Source organism: Myodes glareolus, chromosome 9 (genome assembly GCF_982192425.1).
Source record: "Myodes glareolus chromosome 9, mMyoGla1.1, whole genome shotgun sequence".
NCBI classification, from domain to species: Eukaryota; Metazoa; Chordata; class Mammalia; order Rodentia; family Cricetidae; genus Myodes; species Myodes glareolus.
Window position 1 is genome coordinate 81,280,332 of NC_142034.1, and position 17,870 is coordinate 81,298,201.

The 17,870-nt window shown below is 43.0% G+C and overlaps 1 protein-coding gene across 4 annotated transcripts in view; it reads right to left on the minus strand.

The window, feature by feature from the left end:
• Positions 1 to 17,870, minus strand: part of Atp10b (ATPase phospholipid transporting 10B (putative)) — a 289,706-nt gene that overhangs the window by 53,907 nt on the left and 217,929 nt on the right. For all 4 annotated transcript variants that reach the window (XR_015003547.2, XM_087910707.1, XM_085694856.2 and 1 more), the window contains 3 exons: positions 8,498 to 8,583; positions 4,102 to 4,208; positions 2,224 to 2,355 (listed from right to left, as the gene is read on the minus strand). Coding sequence is in view for 3 of the 4 variants with exons in the window: in XM_087910707.1 (XP_087766833.1) it covers positions 2,224 to 2,355; positions 4,102 to 4,208; positions 8,498 to 8,583 (325 nt within the window). In the remaining variant the exon portion in view is untranslated. The remainder of the gene's footprint in view (positions 1 to 2,223; positions 2,356 to 4,101; positions 4,209 to 8,497; positions 8,584 to 17,870) is intronic.

The following is a 17,870-nucleotide window of genomic DNA, read 5'->3' on the forward strand; positions in this document are numbered from 1 at the left end:
ACTAGATCTCTCCCTTTGCCTTTCAGGTATCATCTTTTCAAATACAGAGATGGTGATACTTTCAGAATAAGGCTGAAAGCAAACATCATTGCTGTCTTTGGATTGGGGCCATCAGGGTGTCTGGGCTTATGAGTTTTTCCTTTTGATCATTCCTGATTCTTTGTGGGGTGCCAGAGGCATGGGGGTATACAACAGATGACAGCTAGTGTTCAACAGGCCGATCTACAAGATGAGTGATTCTCTGATAGGGAGCCCCACCTGGTAAGTCCATGGGGTCACTAGTTGTAGATAACTGTTTGTTTCTGTAATTTTTCTCATGTACCAATAAAAACAGCTATGGGTATTATTCCTACTGCTTGTGTATTTATCTCATGAAAATACTCTATCTTCTGGGTACACATAGAGTTGTGGATAGTCAGGAAGATGATTTCTGCCTCAGCTGTGTAATTTTGATAAATAGAGTTACTACTGGGGTATTTTTCATTATTGAGACTGACATAAGAAAGTAATAGTGTTCTGTCACAAAGACAGCTAATTTTAGACTTCAGAACATACACAAAGCAAACTGGTTGCTCCTAGAGATGACTATCTGGTTGCCTCTAGAGACAAATATATGAGGCCAATTTCCCAGGTGTTTATTGCTGATTCAAGGTCAGATCATGAAGCAACTTTAGTCGATGTAACTTTATCAGCTATGGACTTTCTGCATGTACTCCCAAACCTCAAGGTTCAGCCAAATAACTGTTTATTGTTTAAGTCCTGAATGCCACTGTCACTTTCCGTCTGGGAACCCTGACCACTCAGAGCTACGCGTTTACTTAACTCACTGACTGGTCAGCGTGACCTCCCTAGCTGGAGAGAAACTGTGTGTTCAGTTTGGCTCTGTTTCTCATTGTTTACTCAAGTAGTGCTGTGACCCTGAAGATGTGATTCATAGTTGCCCAGAGGTTTTGTCTGTGAGAAGAAGCAGGAGAGATGAAAGGGGAATTAGGAGAGAAATTAGGGGGAAGTAGGAAGAGAAAGAGAGAGAGAGATGTCTGTAAGACATCCATAGGCTAAAGATGAAGGGGAGAATGGGTAAGAGCTCCACAGAGAGCCCTTTCTTGTCTCCACTCTGAAGACCAACTTCTAGCTCACTCCTTTCTGTGCCTTCTGAGCTTGGTATTACTTTTATACACTAGACAACCGGCTGCTTCTCTGTCTGTGGTCCTTCTCCTTCCCACCTCTGTACCCTCCTTGTGCCGCCCATTTGGCTAAGCACATTCTTTCTCTCCCCAGATTTCCCGGCCTTGCTGTGCTCCCGAACTTGTGTCTGTCACCTCTCACCTGTAGCAAATGCCCACCTCATTTAGTAATCAGCTAAAGTGGGCATTTCTCCGGGCAAGACTCTCCTTCCTGGTATTTCCACAGTACCCACAGGAAGCAAACTAACACATCGCCCCTAGCAAGATACATCCTCATCAGTGGGCCTGGGAAGAGGCTGTCTTATAAGGAAAAGAAGAATTTACAGATGGGATTGACTTATGAAATTCGAAATGGGGAGTATCCCGATCCTCCTGGTGGGTTCAAGGATGTAATTACAAACGTGTTTATAAAAGGAGGTACCACAGGCAAGGCTGGGAAGATGTGAGCAGAGAATGGAAGATGCTTTCAGTGAAATGAACAAAAGAAACTTCTAGAAACTGACAAAGACAGGACCAATTCCTCCCTTGGTCTCATCAGAAGGAAACAGAGCTCCTGAACTGGTGGGCTTAACCCATTCAAATTGGACTCCTGATGTTTAGAAGAAGATGCAGAAGCAGATTGAATTTCTGCTTTTTTTTTTTTTGAATCCCCTAGTATTAACTTAGTTTCATGGCCAGGACAGGCAAATAGTGCAGTACCCATGGGCAGTCCCCCTTTGAGTAGGGAAGGGTTAGTGCTTGATTTTGTTGTTTGACTCCTCCTGTAGGCTCTCCAAGGACTGGTTCTGTGGCTCACTCATTCTGTTCTCCTTCCATGCTCAGAGAACACCTGTGTTCCATGGGATTTTTTTCAACCCACCAATGATAGACAATATTGCTAATATTTAAGAACACATACACTTTCAGGAAACGTTCATCAGTACCCCACCAAAGTAGGTACTGAAGACGTCATTCTTCTTTAAGGAAACGAAAGCTCAGAATTACAGTGACTTGCCATCGGAATGGGTGTCTGTGTTGCTTTTTGCTGACCATCCCTTACCTACAGCCCCAATGAGGCACATGAGAAAGAGGAGGCCGATGCAGAAGAAGATGTCCGTGTTGATGCGCCGCTCGATCTTGCTGCGTTTGTAGCGGGGTCCACTGTTGTTCAGCATGGCTTTTGTCTCATGACCTTGGAGGGAAAATCGGAAATTTAGATGGAAGGAAATGCATATGCCAAGGTCCTGCAGAAGGATTGAGCTGGGTGCCCACAGCTCCCGTGGTTGCTTCTTTGTGTCTAAGGGGCTGACATCTCATGAGGAAGAGCACTAGAGCCAAAATCTGTCATCCCTGCATCCCTCAGCTACATGACCACATGAAATCTTGTTCAAAGAAAAAAAAAATATGCCCAAATTAGAAGGCTATCAGTTTCCCTGGTTGCTTCTTTTCTCCCTGGGGAAACTGAGGAGCAGGGTACAAGGAACTTGTCCGACGTGAAAGAATAAGCTCATATTGGAATCACAGTGGAAGTCAGGAGCCTTCCTTCCACCAACCCATGATGCCCAGGGAATTTCAAGGGAGGTGCTGAGACTCACTTGGCCCTCAGGCTGTCTCTTCTTAGGAGTTGCTGGATTTTAATTACTGTGTGTACTCCTCAGCGGTCCAAGTGAAAAATGCCGCTCACAGTTTTATTCTGTGTCAACTTAAAGAAAACCAGTGCACCAGCTCCCGAAGCCAAAGGCTTCAATGCTACTGAGTTAGCTCCTTGAGGATGTCAAACAGTGACAACTGTGGGAGCAAATGAGCTCCAGTTATTAAATTAAGTTTGCACTGCTGCAGTTGTGAGGGGCTCTGGCAGTGTGACCGGCGCAGGTTGCTGCATTCATCACCCTCTGAGACTCTTCTGTTCTTTAGGCAGGAAGTGGGGTCAGAGGCAAAGCAGTGAGGACAGAGGTGCTAGAGTTGGGACTCAGCTCTGCCCACATTTGGCCTCGGCTTGCAGGGAGTTCATCTCAGTGGATGTGGGGCCTTAGGCAGATGGATTCCTCTGCATTTGAACTTCTCATCTGCAAAATGGGATAAAGGTTTTGTGTGTGTGTGTGTGTGTGTGTGTGTGTGTGTGTGTGTGTGTGTGGTGGGGGATGAAGGAGGGAATTAACCTACAGTAAGAGTCTCATTCGCTCTAGGTAGGTAGAAGGGGCTCAATAAATGTTTGCCAGGAGAAGCACCTCCCTCTACACTGGCTTATTCTTCTGGAAGACTTTAGTATCTTTGTGTGTGATGAGGAGATTTCCCATAATGCTATGACATAGCCAAGATGGACCTAATCAGAGCTGAGCCAATACCCGTGCCAAGTCCTTACAACTCACTGCACTGTGCGCTAAATTAAACCTCTTTTCTTGCAAGTTATCTTGCCTCAGTATGGTAGTAGAGCTATGAAAACATCTCCATATCTAGAGCCATATAGTGAATAAAGGAAACATAACTGAAAAAAAAACCCAGTAACAAGTTCATTCAGCCATTCCTTCACTAGATATAGTGCTAGGTGGCTTGTCTGGGATAGGCCATTTGATGCTCAGGCGTCTACACAGTAGACACATTATCTTTCCATTGTAAAATAGGAAAACTGAGATGGGAGAGATGCTATTTTTTGGTGGGGTTATTCTGACAACCTGCTCGTACTTCTTTCTGTCCCCAAGCTGCCATTGAGGTGATGAACTGAGCCCCTCTTCCTATGTGGTGGGACTCAGCATCTCATTATGTCCCCTGAGGACTGAGTGAGCGCCTGTGTGCTTTAGCTGAGAAATGGGGAGTTGTGTGGCTCTGCCGCTGGGAGCCCCTGTGAGTTTTCACGGTCTGAAGATGCATTTAGTGGACAGATTGGAAAGGGAAGTATTGAGGCAGGTTGAAAAAAAAGAAACTGCAGAGAGACAATGACCTGCATAGATGACGATGCCAGTGGCCACCTCGGTGTTTCGGATGGTGCAGCCTCGGAGCAGAAGACTCTCACTGCCGAAGCCAGTCCTGGTCTGGTCAGGATGCTCCCTGGGAAAAAGGAGTGAAAGTCAGGCGGTGTTCTGCTGGTCTCTGTGTGGTTTCTGGCTAGAATAATAGAACCAGAAACTTTGAGCAAAACAATCCATTTTCTCCTTTTTCCCATTCCAAAGGTTAGTGCTGCTTTTGGGGATCCAATCTCTATGTCCAGATGAATCTTATCATTGCTTCTGGGAAGACTGGGTGAGGCTGGACCATCAAAAAGGAACTGTTCCTTCTGAGGAATTCCTCATTTACTCACATTAAAGGCAGAACTCTGCCGAAAAAATCCTAGATTTCAAGTCTCATCCTCAGATTGGTTGCAAGATAAAGTTTGGGGGAATGGGCTTCTGGACCTTCAAGGTCTGGTGCTGTGTTTCCTTTGGATACGGTTGACATCCCTTCCTCTGTCACATAGCTGCTGGGGACCAGAGCCACAGCAGCTGAGCATCCTGACCCATAGGAGATGGCAGATCTTCCTGCTTTTTTCATCATGTGGCAGATGTAGGAAGTAAAATAAGGTAAGCAGGGGTGGCTACAGCCTTCTCAAATCTGAGCTATTTCACTCTCGATTCTCTCTCCGCATACTTTCCCTCCCTTGCATGGTGGCCCTTTGTCTAAGTGCAGACATGTCTTTGTTTCTCAAACCTCAGGAGGTATGTCAGCTTTCCATTTTATGCTAGAAATATCTGAGCCAGAATAACTCCATCCATGTTACCTTCAGCATGGCATTCTTAGCTGATTCTTCTGCCCTGGGATTGCAGGCAGCTTTAACGCTAACATTCTAAAGCCATTGTGAGAACAGGAAAGCAGCAATCTTAACACTGAATTTCTTCTCCCTGTGGCTCATCAATGCTTCATTTTCCTATGTGGAGCTGTGACTTTTTCTGTGTATTAATGAAGCTGAAGGCAATGCTATCACATAGGAGGGGCAGTGGTGACAAATTCAAAGATCTAGTAAGTGGGAGAATATCTTTGATGAAATAACTTGCCCTTTCATGCTATGCGTGTACTCAGCATGCCTATTGATTTACCAAATGATTCTCTTTTTTTATTTATTGGTATAAAATTCTCATACAATACACTTTGACTAAGTTCTTTCCCCTTCCCAAACTGCTCCCAAAACCTCTCCCCTCCCCCTCGATTCAACTTCATGTTTTTCTCTCTTCTCCAAAGGGAAAAAAAGGCCCCCAAATCAAAACAAACAAATCCCAAAGACAAACAAAAAACAAGCCCAAAACCAAAACCAAAATTAACCTCCCCAAACAACGACAACTACAACTTCAAACCAAATTAAATCAAAACAAAACAAGAAGCATGGAATTTCTTTTTTCTTGGCCAACTACTCCTGAGCATGGGGCCTGCCCTGAAGTGTAGTTGATACACTCAATGCCATTCTACCGAAGAAAACTCATTTCAACCTCTCCCAGTGGGTATCAGTGACAAACAGCTTCCTGTTTGTGGGTGGGACTTTGTGTCCACGTCTTCTCCATTCTGGGTCTTTTGTCTGGTTTAAACTTAATTGTAGGTCTTGAGCCTGCTGTCAAGCTTTCTGTGAATCTACGTGTGTATCAGTCTCACTGTGTCTGGAAGATGATTTTCCCACGGGTTTGTCCCTACCCCTGGGATAAAAATCTTAAAATCTTTCTGACTTTTCTTCCACATAGATCCCCGAGCCTTGAGGGGAGGGGTTGATAAAGCCATCTCATTCAAGGCTGAGTGCTCTAAAGTCTCTCTCTGCACATTGTCTAGCTATGGGCATCTGTGTTAATTACCATGTGCTGGAAGAAGAAACTTCGAGGATCAGTAATGCCCTGATCCTCTGTAAGATGTATAATTGATAAAGATGGTCTTTTTTTTTTTTGGATACAGACTCTTATTATGCAGTTCAAACTGTCCTTGAACTCCTGATCATCCTTCCATAACCTCACAAGTACTAAAACAATAGGCATAGGCCATTGTGCCAACCTCAGTATCCATTTAAATGCTAACATTTCCTTATTCTGCCTATAAACCATGCTCACTTACGTGAGTATACTTGGTTCTGCATGGCTCTGGAAGGTTAGCTGGGTCACTGAGTAAAAGTTAAAGCTTAGAGAGGCTGATATTTTTTTCCAAGGCCACAAAGCTAGTATACAAGACGTTTTAGGATTCTGGATCACAGGTGACAGACTGCTGGCGGCTTGTAGTTTATGATGGTCCGAGGTAATAGCACAAGGGAGAGCCAACTTCTCTTACTCACAGTGCCTATTTCTGGATAGGTGGGGAAAAGGCTTCGTTGTCTCATGGCTGCTGTTCCATCGAGCACTCTTTGTGAACAGTGATGTCTATGGTCAACATGAAGCATTTCTATCTTGGCATTAATGTTTGGGCAGGACAGTCCTTTGTTGTGGGATTTTCTTGTACATCGTAGGATGTTGAGTGGCACCCTGGACTCTGTCTACAAAAGGTCACTGGCATAGCTTCCAAGATGTTTCAACTGCCACTGCCACCAGATATTGCCTCTCCTGATTAAGGAGAGGGATACTGCCTACAGAGATTAATTTGTTTAATTAATCAACTCTTTATTGAGACGAGGTCTTATGTAGCCAAGGCTGGCCTCAAACTTGTTATGTAGCTACGTATGACCTTGTGCTTCTGATCTTTCTGTCTCTACCTTCTAAGTGCTAGAGTTGCATGTGCATGATACTTTCCCCAGTTTATATGGTTACGGGGTTATGGGGTTTGAACTCAGGACCATGCTAGGCAATGAATCTATTTACACTACTCCACCAGCCCAAATGGTTGCATATTAAAATCTCAAGTCCATTATCTTCAAGGCGAACATAAAAAGCAGTTTGTCTTGTCAAACCTGTGTAGTCACAGAGGAGTCCTCAGTTAAGGAGACCCATAGGGGCTTCGGGGAAACAAAGAATTATTAGATAATGGTTTGTGGATGCTGGGTCTAAAAGTCTCCTCTTTGTCTGACACAAGCCCAGATGGTAGGATCGTCCATCATCTTTGGGTTGACCATGGGCTGGCCAGTTGGACTTCCAAGGCTTATCCTTGAGGCCAGGAAGTGGAGGTGGAGGAGACAAGTCTCTAGGAGCAGTGGCCAGAAAGAAGGGGTATTAAGATAAACAGAGATGGGGCCAGCGCTGTCTGAAGTCTGTGTGAGGTAGGCAGGCCTGAGGCCAGTTTAGCAGTGAGACAGACTAGCTGATAGCAGGTATGAGTTTGATGGGGCAAAGCTTTGGGGGAAAACCAAGCCATGAAGGTGACTGCTAGGAGACTATGAGAATGATGCAAGACACAGGTGACCTGGAGGAACCAAATCCACCAGCTAAAGTATGAGGAAAACTATGTTTGCCAGAGACAATGAACAGCTTCTTCATTGGCAGAGGCATGCAAAGAACTCTTCCCTGGCTCACATCCTTCCCCACCTACCCCCATCTGCCCTTATTGTGTATTTGAAAAGTAAATAGTTTCAGGGCTATTGTATGCATCTTCTGTATTCTGGTTCCCTGCTTTTATTCTTGTATTCCTCCTCATACAGTCACACATAGGCTGAGAATTTGTCTGAGGAAGAAGCATCCCTATAACCTGGAACCCTGTTGGTAAGGACTGGGCCCAACACAACTGGACTCTGTGAAGCAGGGCAATGGAAACCACATCAAGTTTGGGGTGTTTGGTACCTGCTGTGAAACTTTGGGTGAATTCAGAAGTCTAGAGCATAAGAGTCCACATCTGAAACATGGAGAGCATGATCCCCACTTTTCTGGGTGGCTGTGAAGACCACATAAGATGGTATTCTGCAAAAGTGTTCTGAGAATGGCTGTAGCAATGGACGAGGGCAGACATTTACTTACACCCATATTCATGACTCTTACTTTGCAAATAGAACAGCTGTCTGATGTGCGGCAGAATTATAATAAAATTCTGAGGCTGAACCAAAGTTGAAGAATAACAATAATTCTAACAGAAGCATCTGAGATTAACTGGGAATTTATTTTTGCTCAGTTTTGCTAATCCGAGCTCTGAATATGATAGAAAAGTTGGTCCTTACGGAAGGGAAGTTCTGTGGCATAGGTGTCACAAGTTTACTCTGCAAAGATGGCACCCAAGAAACTGACAGGTAAGTAAACCGATCCAGTTCACACAGCTTATTGTTGGGAGATCTACACCTCAAGTCCAGGTCTTTAAAACGCCACCGTCTTTAACCTCAGTATCTGGAGTCTCTTAACTGTCTGATCATTTCAAGGAAATATTTTCCAGCAGCAGAGAAGGTGTTGACCAGTAGCCCAGGCACCTTAGGTACTTACATATAACCCTTAAACTTGCTGAGGTGGTTGTTGGGCCTCTCACATATGATGGTACTGTGGAAGTACTCCGGTTGGAACTGCACCTCCTGCAAGAAAGAGGACCCTGTGAAGCAGTTGCGTCAAAGGGATCTGGTCTTCATAGGGTCAGAATTGCTGCAGTGGCCTTTACAGATGAGGTCACTGTGCTTTGCTACACTGTGAGGCCGGAAGCACATTACATTAAAGTTAAGTCTTCATTAAAGAGATAAAAGTCAATAGGAACAGAGGTGGGTGTAGGCTGAAGGAAGGGGGATGCAGCAGAAGACATCATTTCCCAGCTCTCCCCGCACCTACAGGCTCACACATCCTAGCTTTCTCCTTCTTCCACACTGGGAAACTGGTATAGATGACCCAGCCATAGCTAAACACTTAGTTACTATATTTGCTGTTTTGACTAGTTATAAATTTCTTCATTAACCATTACCCACTGCAAAAAGCATAGTGTATAGTGAGTATCGTACTGCGTAACACAGAAATATAAAAGGGGAAAGGTAGGGCTTTCATGCTGAAGATGGTAACTTTGGCATTCAGAACACCAAGACAGGAGAGTCACAAGTTCAATGCCAAGTTGGCCGCGCAGAAGACATCATCTTTAAACAACACTGACAACAGCAATAATAAAAAAGGTGATAAGCATACTGAGTAGACAGCACAGCCAACCGCTTGTGTGTATATTTCCAAAGTTTAGAAACAATTACATGCATATTCATATGAGTTAGAGGATGTGCGTACATGTATGCATGTGTGTGGGTATGTCAGAGGTCAATATTTTATGCCTCCCTCAATGTTCTATGCCTTATTGATTGCATTTTGAGGCAAGGTTTCTTACCAAATCACTGATTAAACTAGATTAGCTAGCCATCAGGTACTGCGTCTCTTCCTATCTCACTGTCCCCGACACCGAGATTACAGGTAGACACTGCTATGCCCAACTTTTCACACAGGTGCTGGGATCCAGAGCTAGGTCCCCATGTTCCTTATTCCACTCTCACTCCCAGCCTGCCTTGAACATTTTTGAATGTCAATTTAAATATTTTTAGGCACTCCTGAAAAGGTCAGTTGCAAAGATATACCCTGTTTCCTTTCATTCAATGTTTATATCACTTCCATTTGTTTTGCTTTCATAAAAAAAACTTCCCTTTCTTAAACTTGCTTCAGCTTCAATAGCTATAATAGAGCAGGAGTAAAGTGTACCTAGAGAGGAGGAAATGATATTGCTTTCCAACAATAGTTCCCACCGAATAATCCTGTGTTTAACTCCCGAGCCTCAGTTTCTTCATCTGTCAAGTGGAGCTAATAACAACCATCCTACCTATCTTGTTGGTGCCCCAGAAGACAGAATCCATATGGGAGAATTCTGTAATAAGTATCACTCTATGCAAACAGAAGGATGGCAGCAGGGCTGAAGGCAGTGGTGGGCGTGGTTCCTGGGGAGACTTTTGAGCATGCGAGCAAGTAAGTTCATCACCCAGAGTTGCAAACTACAGTTGTTCAAAGGGGCGATTTGATTCAAAGAAATGATGGCATTTTCTATCTTTGTGTAAACATACTGTCCATGCACAGACAGGGATGTCAACATAAATAAACCGTCGTCTCACTTGAAATAAATCACCCATTTAGGAGTGTCTAAAAATATGGCTCTTGTCCCTCCAGGTATTGATTCTTCCAGGGGCAACGGTGAGTCCTGGGATGGTGACGAGCCGTGCTGTAGTTTGTCAGCTGCTTTTGTGCTCCTGATTAAGCCGTGCGCTTTGGTGCCAATCCAGACCACTGGGCTTGTTGCTGGGTTTCCCAGAGGAGTCCCTGTTGCCTACTGAACCATATGCTTTAGAGCTCCAATCATGGCCATGGTGAAGTTTAAATCTCTCGCCCCTATATTTGCTCATGATGAACCTTCTGCTGCATCCTTTCTCTGGTTCCTCATTCTTCTTTCTTTCCAGATATTGTCCATGGCTCCTGCATCTTCATCTCCTTTAGTACGTCTGACCTTGCTCTCTCTCGCTACCTGTCTCCTTGGTTCTTTCCTGTATTCTCCAAGACGGACTGCAGGGGACACGAGCATACTGCCTTTTCAAGTATTTTGTATTATTTTAAAAGTATGTGTCTGTGGTATGTACATGTGAGTGCAAGCATCCTTACAGACCACAAAGGGTGTTGTTCCTCTTTGGGCAGTCAGTTGTGAGCCTTCTGCTGTGGCTATGGGAACAAAACTTGGGTCCTTTGCAAGAGCACAAAACGCTCTTTTAACCAGTGAGCTAGATCTCAAATTACCTAGCACCGTTTTCTCTAAGCATGACCATGCATTCCTTTTTGCCTGTAAGGACAAACTGTGGACACTCCAGGGAAGCGTCTGCGACTGTGGGTTGGTGGATATGATCACTAGGTTATTCAATATCAACCCAGCCCAGCAACTTGGATTCTCTTTCCAGCTGGGGTAGGGCTCACCTCCCCAGCTGGTGAGCCCTATCACCCTAGATTATCCAAGTTCATGGATAAAGCTCATCTAACTAACTTGCTAATTTTGAATTGCTCTTTCCCCTAAGCTGCTACTTTTTGCTAAGACTCTCACTGCCCACAGCCAACGCACAGGGAGAGATACGAGATAAGACAGAACAATGTGTCTGCAGGGCTTTTGGGCAGATCAGCCTCTCTTGCATACTTTCTCTGTGTCAGGCACATGCTCCTAAATGCCCACGGTAACTTTAGGAGGTTTGGTTAAGTGTCCAGATGAGAATAAACTGAGCATTGTTTAGTTGGTAGGGAAAGTGAGGATAACAGGTGATATCATTGGAACCCCAAACTAACTGATGTCATCGCTGGTGTCATGACCATCATTACTCATTCCTCCCATTCTCCTATTGTGATGATTTCTGCCGTATATTTATTCAATACTTACTATACGCCAACAATCAGGTATTTAATAATGCTACTTCTTTAGGGATTACTTCTGTCAGGCAAGTTTCATTTGCTACCCTTATTTTACAGCCAAAGGACCTAAGCCTCAAGTAGAAGCCATGCCTTCCTTGGACCATGAGCAAGCAGGGAAGCAAGGTGCCTTTGTCCTTAGAACCACTGACTCCAGAAACGTCACTCTTCAAATCACAGTCTTATTTGGACGCATGGAGGAAAGATTACTGTCTGAGTTCTTAGCCTTCTTCCTTCTTCTGTTTCTCCCTATGTAATAGATATCATGGAATGATTCATTCTCTAATGTATTGTGGAGAACCTAGAAATCACTACAAGTAACCTGCACTACAATGCTGCTTTTGCTAAGCACATTTGCACTTGAAAATAGAGTACCCACAAAGGGTAAGGGTAGAAGATTAGGCATTAAAAATTGCCCAGAAAATAGTCTTTGGAGGATTTTAATTTATCGTTGTTTTATATTTTTGCTTTTTAACTATCTCTTCTGTAAAACCCACCAAATCCTGGTATAAGAAAGTAAAGGTAGCAAGCCAGGAGGAGTAAGCCAGTAAGCAGCATTCTTCCATGGCCTCTGCTTCAGTTCCTGCCTTTCCTTGCCTTTATGATGGATAAGCTATAAGACGAAATAAACTCTTTCCTACACAAGCTGCTTTTGGTCATGTTTTCACTACAACAACAGAAAGCAAATTAAGACAGCTCACTCATAAAAACTGTCTTCAAAAGTAAATGTCTAATGTATTTATTCTTCTCTCATTCATGAATTTGAGTATTTTTTGGCTATCAGAACAAGAGTCTTGGGGAAAGGGAAAGAGACTCAGAGAGGAGGAAGTGGCTATTGACATAAAACATTACTACAGCCATAAAACAACACACAGTTCCCTATCTTGTTCAGGTGTGTCCATGATCCAGACCTTTGAAAGCCAAACAAGTTGGGCCAAGTGTCAGAGTGCAATAACTTCTCAGGTTGCTTTACTCTTGGCTGACCTGTGTCCCAGATATAGCAAGCTGGCCGCTGTCAAGGCCACCAAGGCAATTCAAGCTGAATCAATCTGGCTGGAGTATATTCCAACAGCTAGAACAGGATAGAATGGGAAATCCCTTGCATCTTTCTCCAGGTTGGTTTTTCTAGGCTCACTCACCACCATTTTCACAACGGATTATCAAGTTGTTCAATAAAACTGGTTAAGCAAGTACACACCTAGCTTTGAGATTGTAATGGACCACTGCCCCATTTATTCATCTCCCCTTCTGCATTCTTTGCAAAACAAGCTCCTAAAGTTCCTCATCTCTCCCCTCAAATCTTGATGTAAGTCAAGATATCCTGCCTTTTCGACTCCCCCACTGAGAGCTTGTGAGGTGAGTGTAATGACTCACTCAAGGAAATCAAACAGAATGGAAAATCAAACAAGACCGTCAAGTGATCACTGCTTCCAATTCTTCATCATCATCTTGCTTTTCTACTTGTGGTTTCTAAGCCCAAATCGTCAAGCTTTCTTTTCATCCTCTGAGCCTTGTTTTTTATTTTAATTTATTTTATAATGATCTCTTTATATTTTACATACCAATCCCAGTTCCCTCTCCCTCCCCTCCCCCTGTTCCCCCTTCTTTTCCTCACTCTATTCCCCATGCATACCTCAGACAGGATGAGGTTAGTATGCATCTTCCTTCCCTTCCTTCCCCTACCACAATTCTTACAACAGTTCTCGTTTGTCTCAGGTCCCTAGACCCAGACACCTAGAATTCTGTTACTTGTGAAGAAAAGAACCCTCATCACTACAGCGTCCTAGTCAACTCCATGGGGCACATGACACATTTTCTTGGAGACTTTTGAAAAAAAAAAAAGAATGCAATTCGGTAAAATTCTGATTCTCAGAATGGCACCCTTTATTTACTTTATCATATTTGATCTTACTAACTTTACTAAGTATTCAGGAAAATTTAGCCCCATTTCACTGGGAAGAGCTGAGTGGTGGTGATACCTACGAACTTGTCCAAAATCACACATCTTGATTGAGTTCCTGTTTGCCATATTTCCAGAGCTTCTTTTTTTTTTTCTTTTTTAAAATTCATTACTGGAGGTGTTTAGTGTTCTTTGCCCATGGAACAGGGCCTCTGGGCATTTTTAATGATTTGTCCCCAAATTTCCTGTGTTGGCCATTCCTAAAACCTTCATTTTCAGATATAAGCCTATCTCTTCACCACATGTCGTAGTAGTCTCTCCTTTAGACAGTTCTTAATATCAAACCACTCGCGTGTAATCAGAACATCTTAAATTGCCTAATCCCCAACTGTTTCTCTATTTGCTAGTTGGTAGAGTGTAGCATCTGTAAGTCCCTCCTTAATGAACCACAATGCTGTCTATAGAGCAAAACCAAGTCTCATACATACACATAATATTACTTTTTAATTTTTAAAAGAATTCTATTTAATTATTACTTTAATAATTAGTATTAAATTATTGTTTTCCAAATCATTTATATTTTAAGTGGTTACATTTATCCCAAGACAGTTTCGTACATGTCTTTAATAGTCTGTTTATCTTCTCTCTGCACCCTATTTTATCTCCCTCCCACCTGTGTTGTCCTCCATCCTCCCTGTATGTCCCCCTTTCCATAGTCAAGATCTTTTGTTTGAGACCCCTGTTTTTAACCAAGATTGCTAAATGACTAATTCCCACAAAGGTCACCAGTTCCACAGTAGCTTTGGTAAATCTTTGTTTCCTTTGCTAGTGAACTCTGAAAGCATTACTACATTTTTTTTTTTTGTAGTCACACATGGTTTTGATGTTATAAAGCGATGATTCTCAACCTCTGGATGATGACCTATTGGAGGGTCAAACAACTTGCTCACAGGGGTTCATCTAAGACCATCGGAAATATCAGATTTTTGTATTAGTGATTCATAACAGTAGCAGGATTACAGTTGTGAAATAGAAATAAAAGTAATTTTATGGTTGGGGGTCACCACAACACGAGGAACTGTATTAAAGAGTCACAGCATTAGGAAGGTTGAGAACCATTGGCATAAAGTAACAGTGACCCACAGTTATAAGTTCCTAGAGTACAGGAAGCACGTTTTAGATTGTTTTGAAACCTCTCTGTCATTTAAGAAATACTTTCCTCATTGATGAAAAGAAAGCAGCCAGGCTTCCCTCGATCCTGGAACATATGTATTCATCTGGTTTTTACGATGAGCCAAAGATGTTTGTTGAAAAGAAGAGATGGACCGGTTATCACTAGGCTTGCTTACTGCTGAGTCCTTTCTCCATGATGCTCAGGTGTGGGGCCACATGGAGATTGCTAGCTGGGGTGAGCAGAGCGAAGCAGGAGTAGGGACGCCTCTCTATAGACTTATCAATGGACCACATTAAGGAGGGGTTAAAAGATGGGCAGACTCTGAGAACGGTGGGTAGGGAGTCTGCAGAAAAATGGCAAGAGGGAAGTTTTAGGGTACTGAAGCGTCCTGTATACTGTTTTTATAGCGATTTTTCAAAATTCATTGTACCGAATGCCTTTATTTGTTGAATGTTACTTTAAAAGAATGTTTCTCAAGAAGTCATAAAACCTACAGTGAAGAAATGAAAATAAATAAAAAATAGTTCAAAGCACCCTTAAATTAACTCCTACAATAATAATCATACTGGATGAAGAATAAACATATATTTTTGAAACATTTTTGGTACAGTAGACATGACAGTTTGGATAAGAATGCCCCAATAGGCTCATATATTTGAATGTTTGGTCTCCAGTGGGTGGAACTGTTTGGAAGAATTAGGAGGTATGGCCTTGTTGGAGGAGTGTGTCATGAGAGGTAGCCTTTGAGGTTTCAAAAATCTGTATCATTCCTAGATCTCTCTCTCTCTTCTTCCTACACACAGACGAGAATACAAGACTTTAGTGGCCACTCTAACATCATGTTGTACCTGCCTGCTGCCATGTTGGTCATGGACTGCCCTTTGAAATTGTGAACTCCCAATAAACTCTGTCTCCTATTAAAAAAAAAAAAAGACAGGCAGAACACCACGCCAACTAAGAAAGCAGTGTAGAGGAATGTGTTAGACTTGGAAACGTTTTTTTTCTTCCCTTTTACTCATTGTTTTGAGGAGAAAACATACTTTACTTGATATCTAAAGTGCGATAAGAAGTGTTTGCTATGTGTCAGCTGCTGAGCTAAATGGCTGAGGTCTCTTCCTGGAATGCAAAGGAAAGATCCCTCAATTTCTGAGAATCCTATCTGAAGTGATTGACAACCTTTCTAGTTCCTGGTTGGTGAGAGTCCTTTTCGAAATAACCACAGGAGGAAAGCTGTCAGTTTCCTCTGTCTCTGGAGGAGGAGCTAGTCGGCAGCCCCAGTCACCCCCCCGACAGCCTTCCTGCCAGACACTGTCATACACAAGAATGTGGCTTGGCCTGGAAGCCTGTGTAAATGGGATGCTGTCCCTCACAGACTGAGTTTCCCCTTTTCAAGGGATGAATATTCTGGTTTTTTATTTGAGACTGATAAAGTTTGAGGTTTCACTGTGATATTTTCCTAATAAAGTATTGGTTTGACATTCTAAAAGAAATACTGGAAAAAGAAGGATTTTGTCTCCCCGATCACTTCCAAAAGGAGTTATTAGCAGAGTTGCTTATCAAGGACTGTGTCATTCATTCGTTAATTCTCAATTAGAGCCCACAGGTCGAGCTCATCCACTACCTCATGCTTATTTTCTCCTCTGATCCCATGAATATGTTATCACATACCCACAGAGAAGATCTTCCACCTATACTCAGTGACCGAACAAATGAGCAAGTGCCACAAGGCATAAACTATGGACAGCTGCTGTCAGATGGGCAGCGATGTCTCACGGGAGGATTCACTGCAAAGACAAACCCTTTCCATACAAAACTGTCTTGCTATGGATAACAAAAGCACAAGACAACAACACAAAGCTCCAATGCTTTTGGCAAAGGAGCTCATAAAGAACAGAGCATAAATTCCAACTTGAGAAGCTGCATTGAGCTGTTCACAGAAGATACAACTGTGATGTGTCACCACTGCTGAGAAACAGCGGCAATGAAATTCCAAGCCTGGCACCCGGCAGTGGTGAGATGCCCAACAATATTGGATTAGAAAGTGAATTGATTAACTGGAAGACAATGGAGAAGAAGAATGAGATGCAGCGAGGTCTACAGGAGCCCAGAGAAGAGTGAGTAACTGCTTGCTGCCTTCTACACAGTGCTAGGAAGGAAGAGGAGCTAAGACAGTAGGCTTTGGGAAAGAGGGACGAGCATGGGGGGAGGGCTACAGGAGAAAGGCAGAGGACATCCAGACCCTCCCCAATAGGGAGGGTAGTCTCGGTTGTGGGTAATCTAGGATTTTATGATCAGGGTATGAAATGGGTGTGACTGATATCCACTACTTTGTTGCTCAGAAACCTCTCTCCATAGATCAGTTCTGCTCATAACTTTCAGGTAATCAGGTAAGAGGATGCCACTCAGAGGACTCCACCTCTCTGGCCATAGTTGGCTGGTCTAGGAGTAAATGATCAGTCTATTTTCCTGGGATGCTTACTTGATATAGAGAAGATTAATTACTTCTCTCTGGGAACCGAATGGCAGGTAGGATCAAAGATGGAAACACAAGAGGTGAGGTTTATCCTGATGGATTCTGACTTCCTGGGACCACAAGGCCTAAGGCTCACTCACCACTCCGTTTGCATTTTTCAAATAATTTTCATTTCCGGCAAGGTATTTTCAGTCAGTATTTTGTCATATGCAACCAATTGTGTGTGTGTGTGTGTGTGTGTGTGTGTGTGTGTGTGTGTGTATGTGTGTGTGTAGGCTAGGTTGACATGCCCTGGGATTATTTCTGCCTCTGCCTGACCAGTGCTGGGACTACAGGCTCACACCACCTTTTATTTTTAAACAAGGGTGCTGGAGATTGAACTTACATCATCAAGGATATTTGTGCAAACTTTCCTTGCCCGACACATCCTGCAACTAAGATTTTTGACTAATCCACATGATAGATAGGCATGGTTATCATGTGAGACAAGAAATATTCTCCATATTGATTTTAAATACACACATTTTTTTCTTACTGGTTAAGGTGGTGTAGGCCAATATTTAAATGTAAATATATTATCCTGAGATATGGAGATAGTGGAGTGGAGGAAATCTTTATGTTATCATCCATTAATACCTTAGTGTGATTACATTTTTCACATAACCTGGCAGAGCAGGTCCTGAAGAGACTTAAATGGAAAAGTACTTTTAGGCAGTTGTGTGTAAATAATGCTGACACTGGGAAGATGGAATCCAAGTTGTGCACATGTGTCTGTATAGACATAAGCATGTGTGTTTGTACATGAATCTATGTGTGTCTATAGAGATCCATGCAAATTTATCTGTATAAATGTATCCATGTG